Below are 16,068 nucleotides of genomic sequence, written 5' to 3'. Positions count from 1 at the left end.
GCAAGCTGCTGGTTATTGATCTGTGACTTTAGGTAGAATAAATAAAAAGCATTAAGTATGGTATGAGATATTTAATCAAAACATTTATTAGTGTAATTTAAAATTCTTAAAATTTATCAACCTTTTATTAAGTTGTCAACTATCAAATAAAAATAAATCTTATAGTTTAATAAAGTAAGTATTAATATTCATAAAAATAAAGTCAGCTAATTAAGGTTAAGAGTAACGGAAAACTAAATAAAAAATTATACTTAACAGTAAATAAAAAAAATAAACATTTTTTAAGAAATTATAATAACGAAATTATATTACTTTGAGAGAAATCGATAAATCAAAAAAAAATTTAACCTAAAGAATAATGGAAAACTAAAACTAATAATACTTAGTTACTTACTTGAAAAATAAAACTAACAAAATAAGAAAAATAGATGAGAAAATTGTACCAAGAGTAGTACATACACAATTTTTTTGAAATTATATTTTTAAGTATATAAAACAAAAATAAAAATTGAAGAAAATTTTTCAAAAACAGTCTGAATATAATAATTATACAGTCCTAATGCTGATTAGACATATTATGAATAATATGTTCAAAAAGGACATTCAAGAAAAATCTTTCTTGCACTTGTCTCCTTTGGTTCAGTATAATATCTGGTAGGTACTGCTCCAAACGGTACTTAGCGTAATTTTTGTTTTCTTTGTGTCCATTCGATTGTAAGTGTTCATCCAACTTGTCCCGAGAATAAAGATCATTGCAATAACCGCAGTGGTAACAATTTCGTGCCTGAAATATAATTGAACAAAATATATCTAGTATCTTAGTAGTCTATATATCTCTAGATTCATAGAAAAATTTGAGACACATGTTTAAATTTAATCAAGTTTTTTTGTTACTCCTGAATTTTGAAAATTATTTCAACAGACAGCTATATGATTTCTGTTGAACATGGAAATTTTTTTATATTTCATATTTTTAAAATAAAAAATTAACATTACCTCTAACACTCGAATAAACTCTGAAGGTATACTTCTCACCACAGGTATTTTTTCCATAATAAGCGTATGCTTCTGTGAGTGATCTGTTAAAAAATGTACGTTCACGAAAGGGCTTGACGTATTTAGAATTTCATGACATATTAAACATTGATATGAGTAGGAATTTTCACAACGTTTAATTAAAAGCATGCTACTTAGTGTTATACAAATTTCTCCATTAATAACGAAATCCATGTTGAGGTCTTTTGTAACTGTAGTGATATCATTGATGAAAACAGTTATTACGACAGTTTCCACTTTTCTGTTTTTCATTTTCTTTATGGATTCATTCCGCGACTTGTGTGCATTACCATTTATATGCTCCTTCATTTTGTTTAGAGTGAGTGGCACTCTAGTTCTGCATTGTTCACAGAATACGTCTTTACCTCCAGGCTTATATTTTAGCTTATTATCCTTTGCAAATTTTTCCAAGTCATCTTGACTAGGTGAGTTTTCCGTTTTTTTCTGTTTAAGAGTTACGGAACTTGTGTTTTCTGCTGGTTTTTGTGGCGATGCATCTTTTGCGACTTTTTCGGCTTTTGTCAACCTTCCACATTCTCTCTGTATCGTGTCTCCACTACTGGTGGATTTGTGCTCATTAATGTGCATTTGAATGCATTTTAAATTAAAGTCAATTGATTTTGAGCATTTCTTGCACATAACGCTATTTGTTTCAAAGTTAATATTGATACTGTTTTTCTGTAAAAACTCTAACGAATCCAAGATGTTAGAACGATCGTCGGATATGTCTGTATCATTCATCTTAGAGTCAACATTTGAGTCGTTTTCGTTACTTTCGTTTGTTTTATAGTTGTATGGTGGAGAATTCTTTAATTTTTGTATACGTTCTTTATGAAGTTTAAGCAAACTTTTATGGTGTGATTCAGTAAGATGTTCTTCAATGCAATTTGCGTCAATAGACCATTCACATATGATACACATCATTCTATCATTGTCATAAGGTACAAAATAATCCTGCGTCTTTAATACCTTCAAAATCATTTTTTCACGTTCTTCTATGTTGCAGTATTTGACATTAATTGGATTTTGATTACTATTTGCATTTCTCGAAGTTTTTCTTTTTGTCTGTTTACTTTCTTTGATTTCATGTCCTTCCTTGGATTTATTTATTTTATTTGCATTCAATTCCGATTCTGTTGAATTCTTTGCTTTCAATTCAGTATTTTCTGCTAAACCCTTTGTATTAAATTCAATGTTTTCTATTGAATCCTTTTCATTCAATTCAATGTTTTCTATTGAATCCTTTTCATTCAATTCAATGTTTTCTGTTGAACCATTTTCATTCAAATCAATGTTTTCTGCTGAATTATTTGTATTCAATTCAGTATTTGCAGGTAACATTTTAGTAATTGCCATAGTTTTAAGGGATTTAGCTGTCTGTCTACAATTTTCGGATAATTTTTTATGAGTATCATGCGTAAAATGAGAATTTATAGTTGTAATTGATTCCAGAGAATTGCAAGTCAAACATTGAAAAGAAGTTGCATCAATCTGAGAAAAAAAAAACATTGGCGTGTATGTTATGTAAGCAACGAAATGTAAAAAAAATTAAAGTAAAAAAATAATAAGCTTACCAAACGATAGATATTATCTTGAGCATCGCATTTAATGTTATTTTTAATTAAATTGATGCTATGCATAGATTCGTCTAAGTGTTGTTTTTCATCTGTATATTCGCAGTTGCAGATTAGACATGTACCTCCACATAAACCACTCCAGGCACTATTGCTGATGGCTATAACACCATACGCAAGGATGCCATAATCACATCGTAACAAAGACTGACGAAACTTGTTAATCAAGTGTAAATCTTCAGCGATATGCAATCGTATTTTGGCCTTTGTTTTTATTAAATCGTTGCAAAACTCGCAAAAGTACCATCGCTTTATCTGTAAAGAGTTATTGTATTAAGAATCATAGGTACTTAATAATGATAAAAAAATTGCTTGGTCCAAATGATGAACCAATTTTGAACAGTATTCAGTTGAATCATAGGCCAATAAAAATTTAAAAGTAATACATATTTAATTTGTAGGTATGTTAGTTGAACGCGATTTTCTCATGTAGGTAAGTAGGCAGAAAGTTGTTATTTTACTAATCTGCTATTCTCGATTGCGATTCATGCTACCAGCTAAAGGAACATCAACGAAAAATAATTATAAAAACGATAGACTAGGTCGGTACCACATCTTGTGAAAATTAATAGCGAAAACTAAATATTATGTAGTTAGATAGTTACCTAGTTCAAAAAAATTTTAGAAAGAAAGGTTTCATATTTTATTAACCTATATATAAAATTAACTTTATTTCACCTCTATAGTAGAGGATGAAAAATGGTAAGTAACACAATTTCATAAAAATATGTTCAGCAATTAAAGGTCCGACCGCAAAAGGCGTTGCGCAGCAGCGTAACGACGCGACGCAAAAATAAAAAAACATATTTCTATGAAATTGAATGAGGTACCTACAATATTGTAATTAAAACATCTATAATTTGTAACTACATTCTTGCAAATAAATATAATTTGAATTTGAATATATGTATATCGCCCCACGTGACACTAATTTTTTTTTTATTTTTTTTATTGTGATCTGCAATCAGTCGCAAGACTTTAACCAGATGAAGTGACTTAAATAAAATTATGTAGGCGAAGAGACCAGCGTCTTGTCTGCCTTCTAGAATACATCCTTCCTTTTCAGCCTTATGGCAACACTAAAATATTTTATTTTCATTTTTATTGTGGTCAAACTTCAGACTAGCTAAAAAAGTTTTTGAAGTTGATCTGAGGGTCAATTTCAAATTTCATTTCATTTGGTAATATAATTATCTCAACAATTACAGTTTCATTAATAAGCAGGATGTTTTATTAAAAAACTGGGTAATAATCTCGATATCTGAATAATAAAATTAATTCTGCAATGAAAAAACTTAACAAACTCAATAAATTAATCTCACCTTTCTTATACGTTCATCTTCAATATCATAACATGTAGTTTCCAAATTTTCCTTATGAGTTAATTGCCCTATATGTAATACAATATCATCCTCACTTTGGAAGTTATATTCACAAACTAAACAGTAATAATCCAAAAGTCCTGTTAGAATTGCATTTTTACTGAAATTTGGTGCCATTTTTAACTGTTTATGCTTGTTGCTTTTGTTTTCACCTGTTGAACATAAAAAATTTTACATCACTAAACTTCACAATTCCTAAAACAATTAATTTATTAATCAATAATATTATAATTTATATTATCTCAAGATCCAATAGGAAAATCTTGGTTTACATTTCATAATTTAATAGTAACTATTCAATATTAAAATTATCCTTTTACTTTTTTTTCTTTATCATTAAGCCTTAACCTCCTGAGACCCAGGATTTTTTTTTCTTTCTTTTTTAATAAAAATTAGCTGTATCTGTTCTAATGCAATTATAGATATTTAAAAAAATGGAAAAAAAAATCTTTCGTGGAAAACTTGGATTTTCCTTATGTCATATATATATTACAGGGGGTCCCAGTTCCAAGTGTAATAAGTTTATGAAAATGAAGAAAAACTACATGTTTTTTTAGTTATTATATATTTTTCAACTTGAATCTAAATATTTATTATTCTATCCATTGTTCTGTGTCTATTTTTTGTACCTGTGTTCAAAGATAGGTATTTTTAAGGGTGAGAAACGACCAGTTCAAGTATTTTGTACCGGCGCGGCGGTGTATTTATATAGCCACGTCCACCCCTAGGTCTTATTTCTAATCCATCCTCTCGGTCAGCCTCCTCTAATGCTTGGTCCACGTCATGTGCGTCCCCGAGATGGTCTGCCAACAACTGAAGATGACATACATAGTGACGATTCTGTTCTGACATGACTCATACTCATTGGACGAATGGAAGAAGAATCATTTTCTGGTATTTGTGCGGCTTCATCGGTATCATTTGGGGCATTATCTTCATCTCAAACATTTATTCAATAAGACTTCTTCTAAAAGCATTTTTGAATCGTCATAACAGTACTAACATTTACCACCGATTCGGAAAGCAGTATCTATGGAGAAGAACCGGCAAGAAACTCCATAGATCCATCATATAGGTCAATATTTTACTCATCTAGGTGTTGGTAGATCTCAGTATCTTATAATTCTTGAAAATTATAATAAAATCTGTAACATAAACTAAAGAATGTCATATAGGTAATACATGGGGCCCTTGTAACCAATACCAATTTGGCAAGAATTGAGACCAAATGTCTTACCAGTATGACATAAAAGAAAAAATTCATATTTTTCACAAGTTTTAGATTTATCTTACAAAATAACTATTGCGGTTGCAGAAATAATATCTATTATAATTAGATATACAAAGATATACTGCAATATACTAATGGTTCCACTAGAAATGTAAGATTACTGACCACGTGTTTGTCGTCGCACAGCCACCGTCAACTTCGAAATGAGAATACTTCAAATCACTGTCACTTATAAAACCAAAAACCGTTTAGTATAGTAGATGACATACCACTACCTGTGCCACTACATCGATTTGAGGTATTATTCCCGCATATACGCAAAAGATGGCGTTGAAATATTTTTTTGTTGTTTATGTAATATATATATGACCGCAGGCCCCAGGAGGTTAAATAAGTTTGCGCTAGAATCCATATAAAAGGAATATGTAATGAATAAATTAACTGTAGAAATCTAAACATTATACAAATTAAAAAAAAATCTTAACTGTTGCTTACAGTTTAACTGAATATTATTTCTTCACTAAACCGGATTCCTACTGTAGGAATCCGGTTTAGTGAAGAAATAATATTCAGTTAACTACTACACTTGCCACCACAAAGTATAATTCTACGAATGATAAAAGCTTACTGTCAGATCCCTAGAACTTTAAGTGTTTATAAACAATATCCGCTGACTAGTACAATGTAGGCAATTAACAAATTAACAGAAATGAATCTAATTAATTAATTGTCAAATATTATTCATAACAAGCTTGTATAAACAGTCCTAATTAAAAAACTAATTAAGGGAAATTTTATAATAAAACTATTGGTAGGTAAAATAATAAAATATGTATCAATAATATTTAATTCATTGATAAGTACCTACACGTCTTTATTGTAAAGGATTAAAAATATTTTATTTTATTCAAAATAGCTTTTACTAAAAGTGTGAAGTCCCGTGTCCCCGTAGTGGGGTAAGGGGCAGATGCATAATGCATACATCTGTTTCTCTGATCGATTTTCTTTAGGGACAAGTAGGTGATCAGTCTTCTGTAAGTATCTTACCAGACCGAGACATATTTCGTCTCCACCGGGAATCGAACCCAGGACCCCTCGGTTCTAAAATCACGCGTCGACCACTGTACCAAGGAGTTACTCAAACAGTACTTATAAAAAAATATACTTATATAAAGCTTATATATAATTATGAACAACCATGAGAAAAATGTAAAAAACAAATGTAACAACCATGTTAAACATGTAAAATTAACTTTTGTAATGATTAATAATTAATACATACCCAGAAATTACATCAGTCATATTTAATTTAAATAGTTTAATACACAGAGCTATTTTTCACATGTAAAATTAATATAATTAAGTAGGTAGGTAACTACACATTTTTTTAAAAGAAGCGTTTGTTAAAAATTACTTTTTTGAAGGTAAGTAACAGATTAATCAATTTATTGAACGAACAATTTTGCATAAAAATCTAAGTAAAATTTATTTATTCTAAAATTAATATCAATAATTACGTATTACAAATTTGTATTACTGCAGTTACTTATCATTAAAACAAAAATAACTTACCCGATATCGCGGTAGCTGAATACCTCTAGACCTGTGCCCTAGACTACAAATCTTTTCTGAAATAAATTGCCCTTTCAGAATGCTATCTCGGTCGTTACTCGTTTAAAAGCACTGAACATTCTAAATCTATTGTTTGCAAAAAAACCCCCAACCATAATCTTCCATAGAAGAACCAAAAACAATAAGAACAAAATATTGTCTCTGATTATTTTGAGAGCATAGCGTCTTATTCACGGTCAATCCCCGACGTACGTCGGCTCAAGGCCGCGGTGCTGGATGTATCCTACTGACGATCGTGCGCGCATCAAGCATGGCTAGGGTTGCCAACTTTTATTTGAAGAAACAGAGTATATCTGATTTTAAAGAAGGTAAATAAAGAGTAAATAAATATTTTTAAAAATGTTTTTTTTTGTACTTTTTGCAGTAACTAAGAATTTTTCATTATTTTTAAATGAATTATATGAATCCAAACATTCAAAATCTAAATTTATATATTTCAAGAGTTCATTTTTAATTAATTTTTAATGAAGCTCGGTTTCTCTCTTCCCGCCACTTCACATTCATGACCGAAAAGACTCTTTCAGTAAATGCTAAAGTGGCGGGAACAGAGAGTATATAGCTAATCATTTTTTTTTTAAACAAACAAATTCGTCAAGATATTTTTTTTAAATAAATTGCCATTTTTCTGCAGTGGACTTTTGCATAAAATCTGTGTTATTCAACAATTCGCCTTGGAGTTCTTTTAAAATAATAACTTCTGAATATAAACTGTCCATGTGTACAAGGTTGATCCAAAAGTAATGATAATTCGGATTTCCTGTGTACATAAAAATCAAAAATAACCGTTTCTTGCTTGCTCATGTACTCACTAAGTTATCACAAAAAAATCATATCAATAGGCCACGTTTCCAAGTATTTACATTAATTTCTGTTGGCAACACTAATCTGCTGTACGTCCGCGCTATTCACTGTCCATCTGCACGACGTTCGCGGTGGTGGGGGTGCTTGCTGGATGAAAAGTTGGTCGTGCACATCCAGCAAGATAATAATAATAATTATTGACGTACGTCAACGCTATTCACTGTCGTTTTGCGTCGTGCATCGTGTATGACCTTGGCGGGACGTACGTCAAGATGGACCGTAAATAAGACGCTAAAAATTCTACAGAGTAACTCTAGAGTCTATGATCAATTTTAGAATAATTTACTAAATAAGTTTATGAAAATAAAAGATGCTCACATTTAAAACAACTTAATTTGAATATACATATATTTAAATGTAGCTAAAGAAATTGGTGAGTGAAAGTAATTGTTAGAGCGTTTTCACCGTAGACAGAGAAACCAATAGACAAATTGATATCTTATGTCGCATTCACACAAGAAAAAGAGCAACTTAGGGTGTATGTCCGTTATGCACTGCGACCACTGTAAGGTGTGACGTCAATTCAGTATACTGTGAAGCCGTTCCTTTATAGACAGTTAAACTGGTTACGATTTAAAACGGAACGCAATCAGTTTACTGTCAGCCGCATTTTTTGACGCAGCATTCAAATGAGTGTATTAAAGTTTTCTAGAACATAAACTGTTTTGGAGTACTGTCCAATTAAAAATATTTTAATTAATATTAATTGTAAATTGAATTTATAATATAATAAAAGTAAGTATTTTTTCATAAAAAAGAATAAAAAAGAACTTTCAGCTCGTATTGAACATTTTCAACACAGTCTAATAAAGTTAATTTTTGCAATTCTTCCATTGTTTTATTTATTAATCCAAACTAATTACAGAACTTTAAAATTTTCTGATTAAACTGTAGCTTTATATAAGACGTTAGGCACTCGAGTGGTTTTGACTGATCATATTACTTGCTCTGTGGACTGATCACGTGATCAAAGTACTGCGAGTACCTTACCTCGAAAACGCCAGTGCTCACAGTAGAATATGGCGGCGATTAATGACGTCATAAATTTCCCTAGGGTACTGCGGCAATATACTGGCAGTCCATAACGGAACAAATTTTTCTACAGTGATAGCACTGTGCAGTGGTTGCAGTGCATAACGGAAGACACCCTTAAGCCGGTGTTGTGTAAAGAAATGAGAGAGAACGATAAAATTTTTTGTTTCACGCAGCGTGCCACTTTTTTCAAGAATAGCAACCTACTTTGATAAACAAAGTTTGACAGTTAGCTATCGTCTTCCATAAAAATATAGTTTTTACATGTTCTAAGTTACGTAATTCATGGTATGTTTGGTTTTGAATGTTTTAGACTTACTGTTAATACCTTTTAAAATAATACCATGGTGCGGTGTAGCGTTTATGCTCTGTAATGGAAAACAGCCAGTGTCTATAATCAATTGCACGCCTCATAAGCGAAGCGTTGAGGTGGGTACTACTGTCACTTCGCGCAAAACATCTGATTTTTCAAACTTAAAATGTCTTTATGTATCATACATTGCACCCTTGCACCTGTAGATAATACATACACACACATATTAAGAAAAAACACTATTTTTAACATTCATGATATTTTTGATGTCATTTTTGTTATTTAAACTAGTTAAAAAACAGTTTAAAAAAGTTCTGTCTTGGACGTCCGTGTGTCTGTATGTGCGGAGGATTTTCTTGTTAACACGATAGCGACCGAAATACTTTACTAATCGAGTCTTTTTTTTTCTCTTACGCTTGAGTATGCTCAGGAATAGAACCCTTTCATTTTTCAGGGTCTGATTCGATGTGGTTTAATTGTTATTAAATAAACAAAAATAATAATTAATAAATAATTATTAAAAAACAATTATGAGGCGTGCTCTTTTGGATTTTCCAAACTTTTAGAATATTATTTATGTTTATGAAAATAAATGATGCTCACATTTAAAACAACTTAATTTGAATATATATTTGAATGTAGTTATAGAAATTGGTGAGTAATTGTTATTGTGAAAAAAAATCGCAAAATAAAAATTATTAATTATGTATTATTTTGTTTTAAATATCTGTTGTCACTGTCAGAGAAAAAACTTATGAAATATGAACGCATCGCTATTTTATCTCTGTGTACCTATTTTATCTGTCGAACTGTCAACTCATAAAATTGCGGTTCGTACTTCGTAGCGTCGGGCGAAAAATAAAGCATCTGTTGTTTTTATTTAAAAATTTAGATATTTGTGAATTGTGATACAATCCTCAAATAATGTTCGTATTGATTTTCAGAATTGCAAAGTTTAAATAACTCCAAAATTGGAACTATTTTAATACCATATATTTAACCTTTCTTCTCAGGGCGACGACATCTAAACCCCGTTCTGAAATGACATTAGAGGAATTAGCCAAGATAGAAGAGGAAGAATTTAGTACGGGTCCTCTTTCTGTACTTACACAGTCCGTTAAAAATAACACCCAAGTTCTAATAAATTGTAGGAACAATAAGAAACTCTTAGGACGCGTGAAAGCGTTCGACCGGCATTGTAACATGGTTCTTGAGAATGTCAAAGAGATGTGGACGGAGGTTCCGAGGACGGGAAAAGGAAAGAAGGTAATAATAACTCTGTTAAAAAAGTATTTATACTTGTTGATTAAACAAGCATAATTCCTAACCTCAACTTAAGCAACTTGACTTTGACACAACAATGGAAGTTGGGGAACTCAAAGCGATATAAAGCATGTTAATAATGAAAAACTGAGATTATTGTTTTCATCTCACAAAGGAAAGGAAAAACGGAACTCTTATATGATTACATTGTTATCCGTCTGTCTGTCTGTCAACACCTTTTATATCTCAGGAATGCGGGGAGGTATCAATGAAATTTATATTGAATACTCAAGTCTGCGGTCCCCTAAAACTAAAAAAATCAAACTTATAAGCCAACACAATCAAAATATACAGCCGTTTATGCTGCATATTTTCCAAAATTTTGATATTTGCAGGGTAATCAAACCTACAGGTTACTTTCCACACACATGAGTCTTGAAATTTGGTAAAGATTTATGTCTTATAGCATAGATATAGGAATAATTGTGAAAAACATGATTTTTTAAGTACATTATCAAAAAAATAATAACTTACAACCTCCTTGCTCATGAATTAAACTGATATTCACATCAAAAACTCAGGTCTATAACACCTTTAATCCCTCAGTCCCCGGATCACAGACACAATAGAAAATCTATTGCGTCGCGGCCCGATCGGGCCGCTCGGTGGTCAATGGGTTAAACTGTAATAAAATTCAACTTCTTTGTCAACGCAATCAAAAGAAAAAGCAATTAAAGCCTTGTGTATGGGAGTGTTTAACGTAAAATTTTAGGATATGTCTAGTTTTATTTAAAAAAAGTTAATAGTGTCATTTTGCTCATTACGTAAAGTACTTTCGATATCAGTTTAAAGTTTTTTGATATCTGTAATCGTTATGGAATAATCGCCTGTGTACACTTAACGATTACACCTTGTATAAGTAAGTATAAGCCAAGTAAAAAATTGAATGTAAATTCACTCATACAAAAATAATTAACAAACTTTCTAGGTGCGTTTTGTAGCTTGCTAAAAATGCTCCCTTTGAATATCTAGCTTCCACAATGGGAGGTATCCAATACTGTCTGTGGACAAATATAATAGATACATCAAATTATAGTCTGCCATGATGACCTGTGTTGCCAGACCTTCTGACTTTTCAGGGGATCTACTGATTTTTTCAAATAGGTACTAGCTTCGCAAGAAAGGGGTAGTATTTCAGTTTCGTCGCTTTGATTCGTCACTAATGGGTTTATTGAAACATGGCACTACAAAGGTAAAATGGACTTAATGACATAAATACTGAGTTAAATATTGAAACTTGATTACATACTAGGGTTTGGGAATTCTCGACAATTTCAACGTCCCGGGACACGAGACAGGCTACGATCAAATTTCCCTATGTCCCTATGTCCCTTTGTACGCTTAAATCTTTGAAACTACGCAACGGATTTTGATGCGGTTTTTTTTAATAGATAGAGTGATTCCAGAGGAAGGTTTATATGTATAATAACATCCATTAAATAGTGGAGAAGTACTGTTATTTTTGAGGTTTCTAATGTTATGTCGTAAATAATTACATTTTTTCCGCTTACATTGCAAACACAGGCTGAACCCTACAAGTTTTATCAAAATAATGAACTAAGTATTGTACACATTGAAAAGGTCTACAGAAAAGTCCGCGATGGCATATATGTCTATCTCTTATGGATAACCCACAATAACTTTTTTTTGTCATTTACTTTTTACGACAAATAATGGCTTATTTTCGAAGCGATTTTAACCAATACAGCATTAATCCTTAACCAATTAAATACCTTGAATACATTGTTCATTTAATATAGATCTATATGGCCCTTTACACCGTATGATTTAAGAGAATATTTTCGAAGATATTACAGATTTAAAAATTGCGGGACGTACCGTTTGTCGCGGTACCGGCCGGCCGGGCCGCTGTTTTTATATACTTGGTTAAAAGTTTTTTCTGTAGTCTACGTACCATACCTTACCTACCTTCAAAACGTATCAGCATTGCACCCGTGCGAAGCCGGGGCGGGTCGCTAGTCTTCTTATATATAAAAATGAATCGCAAAATGTGTTGGTAAGCGCATAACTCGAGAACGGCTGAACCGATTTCGATAATTCTTTTTTTATTATATTCCTTGAAGTACGAGGATGGTTTTTATGTAGAGAAAACGTAAATATGTACCACGGGCGAAGCCGGGGCGGACCGCTAGTTAAACATAAAATATAATCACAATAGTTATAACTTTAATATGTCAAATAATTGGTATGTTTATTCCTATAATCACAGATTAACTTTTAATTTAAAACAATTATTAAATATTATTATAATAAAAGAAACTTAGTAACAATCATACTAACTTTAATATCATGTCATAATCATATTAATCATAATTTGGTAATTTTTATAATCATAGATTTGTTTCCTTATCTGTAAAACAGACTTTTGAATCAGTCTTTCAAATTATTAATCAGTTAAAAAAATAAAATTACTTTGATTTTATAAAATAGGCTTTTAAAAAATCAGAGCATTAAGAGCGTAGACGCACTATGCGGGTAACCGCATTGCGGGTAGCCGTCCGGCTGACCGCAAGCACAATTATGTACGTAATATTCATTTCTATGCGCACTGCGATGCGGCTACCGCAGACCGCACAGTGCGCATAGAAATGAATATTACGTACATAATTGTGCTTGCGGTCAGCCGGACGGCTACCCGCAATGCGGCTACCCGCATAGTGCGTCTACGCTCTAACAGCTTTGTCCGACAATCTGCTTCTGATTTTTGTAATAACGCCACCGGACAAGGAAAACACTCTCATTTTCAACAGAAGTCGGTTTAATTGAGTTTAAGGCTTTATAAAGTAGTTCTAAATTTTATGTATGAAGTATGTAGACCAAGTAATTATTCATTACAGTAACAGATGGCGCCAGCTAGGCTCATGCAATGCTTTGAAAATATAAATTAATACAATACATAAGACTATCGTGACTCGTCTCGAGTCTCGACCCAAAAGTCCCGGGACACGAGACAACGAAATTTACAAAAAGTCCCGGGACTTCGAGACACGAGACGTCCCGGGACCCAAACCCTATTACATACTCCGCAGTCAGCAGATTCAATGGGTTTAACAAACATCCGCCGTGGATGGGAACAGAATTTGGTTGTATAAGTTTTATGTAACAAATATGCATCTACTGTTTTTTTTTAATACCCCATATATCTACTGATGATTTCCAGTCGCGTCTCCGGATTTTTAAAAAATAGATCTAGCGAAACTGATGATGATATCGGAACGATTTTGTCGGATAATGTGAAACTAGCACATTGCATCGGCTATCGGCGTCCGACACCAATATCGGTTCGGATAATGTGTAAACGCTCTTACACCTATATCGAGTAACCCTGTATGCTAGCTGCAGCTGCGGTTTCACTCGCATAAATGAGCTTTTCTATTAATCCTAAGGTTCCTGTGGGAATATCGGAATAAAAAATAGCTAATATGCTACTCCTTATAACATCAGCTATATGTCAGTGAAAGTCCAGAGATTAGCTTGAACAAACAAACATAAAAATTACTATTTTGGTATATGTATTCCAATTTATTATTAGTATAGATAAGCATTCAAAATTATTATATTAAATAATTTGACTACTGTATAGTCTACACATTAGTCAAATTATTTCATGTAAACATCTCTAGACAGTTATATCTTCAGTTTTTATTGCTACTATAAATCGACGTTTTCAAGTAAAATATTAAATGTTTTACATTAAAATAAAATTTTCTTTTCTTTTCAGGGAAAAGCGGTGAACAAGGACAGGTTTATCTCAAAAATGTTCCTTCGTGGTGACTCGGTTATACTAGTGTTAAGGAATCCTCTGGCCACTGCAGCAGGGAAATAATTTCATTTACTACATTCGGATTTAGGTTAATTTTATTAATAAGAATTGTCGTATATCTGTGAAAACTTTCATACAAATAAATACACCAAAACTGCACAAATATTTCTTTTATTTTATCAATAATATATTGTATTCTAAATTAAGTGTTATGCTGAATATAACCAAAGAAAAATATTAGCACTAACCGCCCTATTATTATATTACTCAAAGAAAAATAAGCATTCGTAACAAAAGCAAAAAATAAGTGGCTTCGACGCAGAAACATTATAGTTCAGGATCCATCGCCCATTTTTGCAAGTGATTACTATCAAGCTAATTTTCCGTGAGTAGCTTTATTTTGATGAGACGGCCAATAATTTCCTGTACGAAACTCTCGATTGTGTTAGCTAACAGAGCTAACAAGGATACAATTTTTTGATTTGATGGTTCTCAAATATTTATTACTAACTGAAATTTTTTTTTGTTCAATCTCAAGATAATTATCTAAATTATTCGAAAAAATATTTGTCCTACAAAATCTATGCTTTGATCAAAGAGTCCCCCTTTCCAATGTGTATCGATAACGAGGTCATCATAAATGATTACTACCCAGCTGATTTTTTTGTTTTCACTTAGTTAATATTTATATAATTCAACAGACATATTGTCCTACAAATTGCGTAATAAATATTTGAGAACCATCAAATCAAAAAATTGTATCCTTGTTAGCTCTGTTAGCTACCACAATCGAGAGTTTCGTACAGGAAATTATTGGCCGTCTCATCAAAATAAAGCTACTTACGGAAAATTAGCTTGATAGTAATCACTTGCAAAAATGGGCGATGGATCCTGAACTATTAGTACTAAAAATAAATATGGTACAGTGCCACAAACTAAACTGACCCGGTGGCAAAAACTGGAACTACGTGCCGCCTTTTTGAAATGTCCCATTTTCACAACTTTTCATACGGAATATTTTGTTTAAATAAAAAGTTACTTATTAATGTTAATTTACACCATTGGCAATGACATTATTTTTACCCTTGCATCCGGGGAAATACTATTTAGCAGCACTAAAATCGACATCAGTGACACCATCACCGGGTCAGTTAAGTTTGTGGCACTGCAACTGTACTATGTATGTAGTCTTCTTAAATTTTTAATATGGCGCCATCTATTGGATCTTTGTAATTTCATAGTGATTTTAGACGCACATCATAATGAATCTATCCACGGAAATAGTTTACAGCACAGAGAAAAGATAGGTATGCCTATACACACAATTCACATATAATATATTAGTGTACAGTTAAACCATGATGAAATCTTGTCACTCATGATTCAGGAATAGTGAGTTTGTATATTGTTAGGTTTGAGAATATAAATAAGACACATACGAATACCAAATCTTTTCTAATATAATTAATAAGTAGTACTCAATCCAGTCAACAGATGTCGACATAAGTATGAATGTTTTAGAAATAACAGAAAATTATTGTCACTGACAATATAATCTTAGACAAATAATAATTCATAATAAAATAATTTTTGCGATTATAAAGTGGGATGTACCCAAGATGTACCTATCCTATCTTTCAAGTGAGATCAACAGTTTACTCTAAAACTACTGAACAAACTTTAAATTTTATTTGCACCCCATGTGCATCGTCCATCGCGGACAAAGCGACACGTACTGTTTATATAACATATACTTTTTATGTATGTAGTGTAGTAGTGTAGATACATAAGGATTGTTAAAACAAAATAAAACACAAAAA

The 16,068-nt window shown here is 31.8% G+C and overlaps 2 protein-coding genes across 4 annotated transcripts; one reads left to right on the top strand and one right to left on the bottom strand.

The window, feature by feature from the left end:
* Positions 1 to 191: 191 nt before the first annotated feature.
* LOC149478068 (uncharacterized) lies at positions 192 to 7,023 on the bottom strand. 3 transcript variants are annotated; one of them, XM_089709682.1, is made up of 6 exons: positions 6,876 to 7,023; positions 4,013 to 4,224; positions 2,631 to 2,945; positions 2,266 to 2,547; positions 997 to 1,818; positions 199 to 784 (listed from the first exon to the last, which is right to left on the bottom strand). In XM_089709682.1, exons 2-6 carry the CDS (start codon positions 4,187 to 4,189, stop codon positions 557 to 559), a joined length of 1,824 nt encoding a protein of 607 aa, XP_089565808.1. In that variant the 5' UTR covers positions 4,190 to 4,224; positions 6,876 to 7,023; the 3' UTR covers positions 199 to 556. The 3 variants fall into 3 exon arrangements, with proteins under 3 accessions (XP_089565807.1, XP_089565806.1, XP_089565808.1); XM_089709681.1 differs by lacking the exon at positions 6,876 to 7,023 and adding an exon at positions 6,586 to 6,815 and having other exon boundaries at positions 192 to 784; positions 997 to 2,547; XM_089709680.1 differs by having other exon boundaries at positions 193 to 784; positions 997 to 2,547.
* Positions 7,024 to 9,935: 2,912 nt separating this feature from the next.
* SmD2 (small ribonucleoprotein particle protein SmD2) lies at positions 9,936 to 14,411 on the top strand. The gene is made up of 3 exons (XM_089709921.1): positions 9,936 to 10,067; positions 10,155 to 10,407; positions 14,207 to 14,411. Coding segments are annotated over exons 1-3 (360 nt in total). The 5' UTR covers positions 9,936 to 10,065; the 3' UTR covers positions 14,312 to 14,411.
* The last annotated feature ends 1,657 nt before the right edge of the window (positions 14,412 to 16,068 follow it).

Source organism: Colias philodice, chromosome 23 (genome assembly GCF_061535455.1).
Source record: "Colias philodice isolate Cphi_HAF_F1 chromosome 23, ilColPhil1 Martin Lab GWU primary, whole genome shotgun sequence".
NCBI lineage: Eukaryota > Metazoa > Arthropoda > Insecta > Lepidoptera > Pieridae > Colias > Colias philodice.
This window is presented reverse-complemented; position numbering and strand designations above follow the sequence as displayed.

Excerpts from the sequence above, each read along its gene's own strand:
- LOC149478068 (XM_089709680.1), bottom strand. The coding sequence starts at position 4,189 with ATGGCACCAAATTTCAGTAAAAATGCAATTCTAACAGGACTTTTGGAT. Across the intron at positions 2,946-4,012 it reads AAGATGAACGTATAAGAAAG|ATAAAGCGATGGTACTTTTG; the intron begins GTGAGATTAATT and ends AACTCTTTACAG. Across the intron at positions 785-996 it reads AGTTTATTCGAGTGTTAGAG|GCACGAAATTGTTACCACTG; the intron begins GTAATGTTAATT and ends ATTATATTTCAG.
- SmD2 (XM_089709921.1), top strand. Across the intron at positions 10,408-14,206 it reads GGACGGGAAAAGGAAAGAAG|GGAAAAGCGGTGAACAAGGA; the intron begins GTAATAATAACT and ends TTTTCTTTTCAG.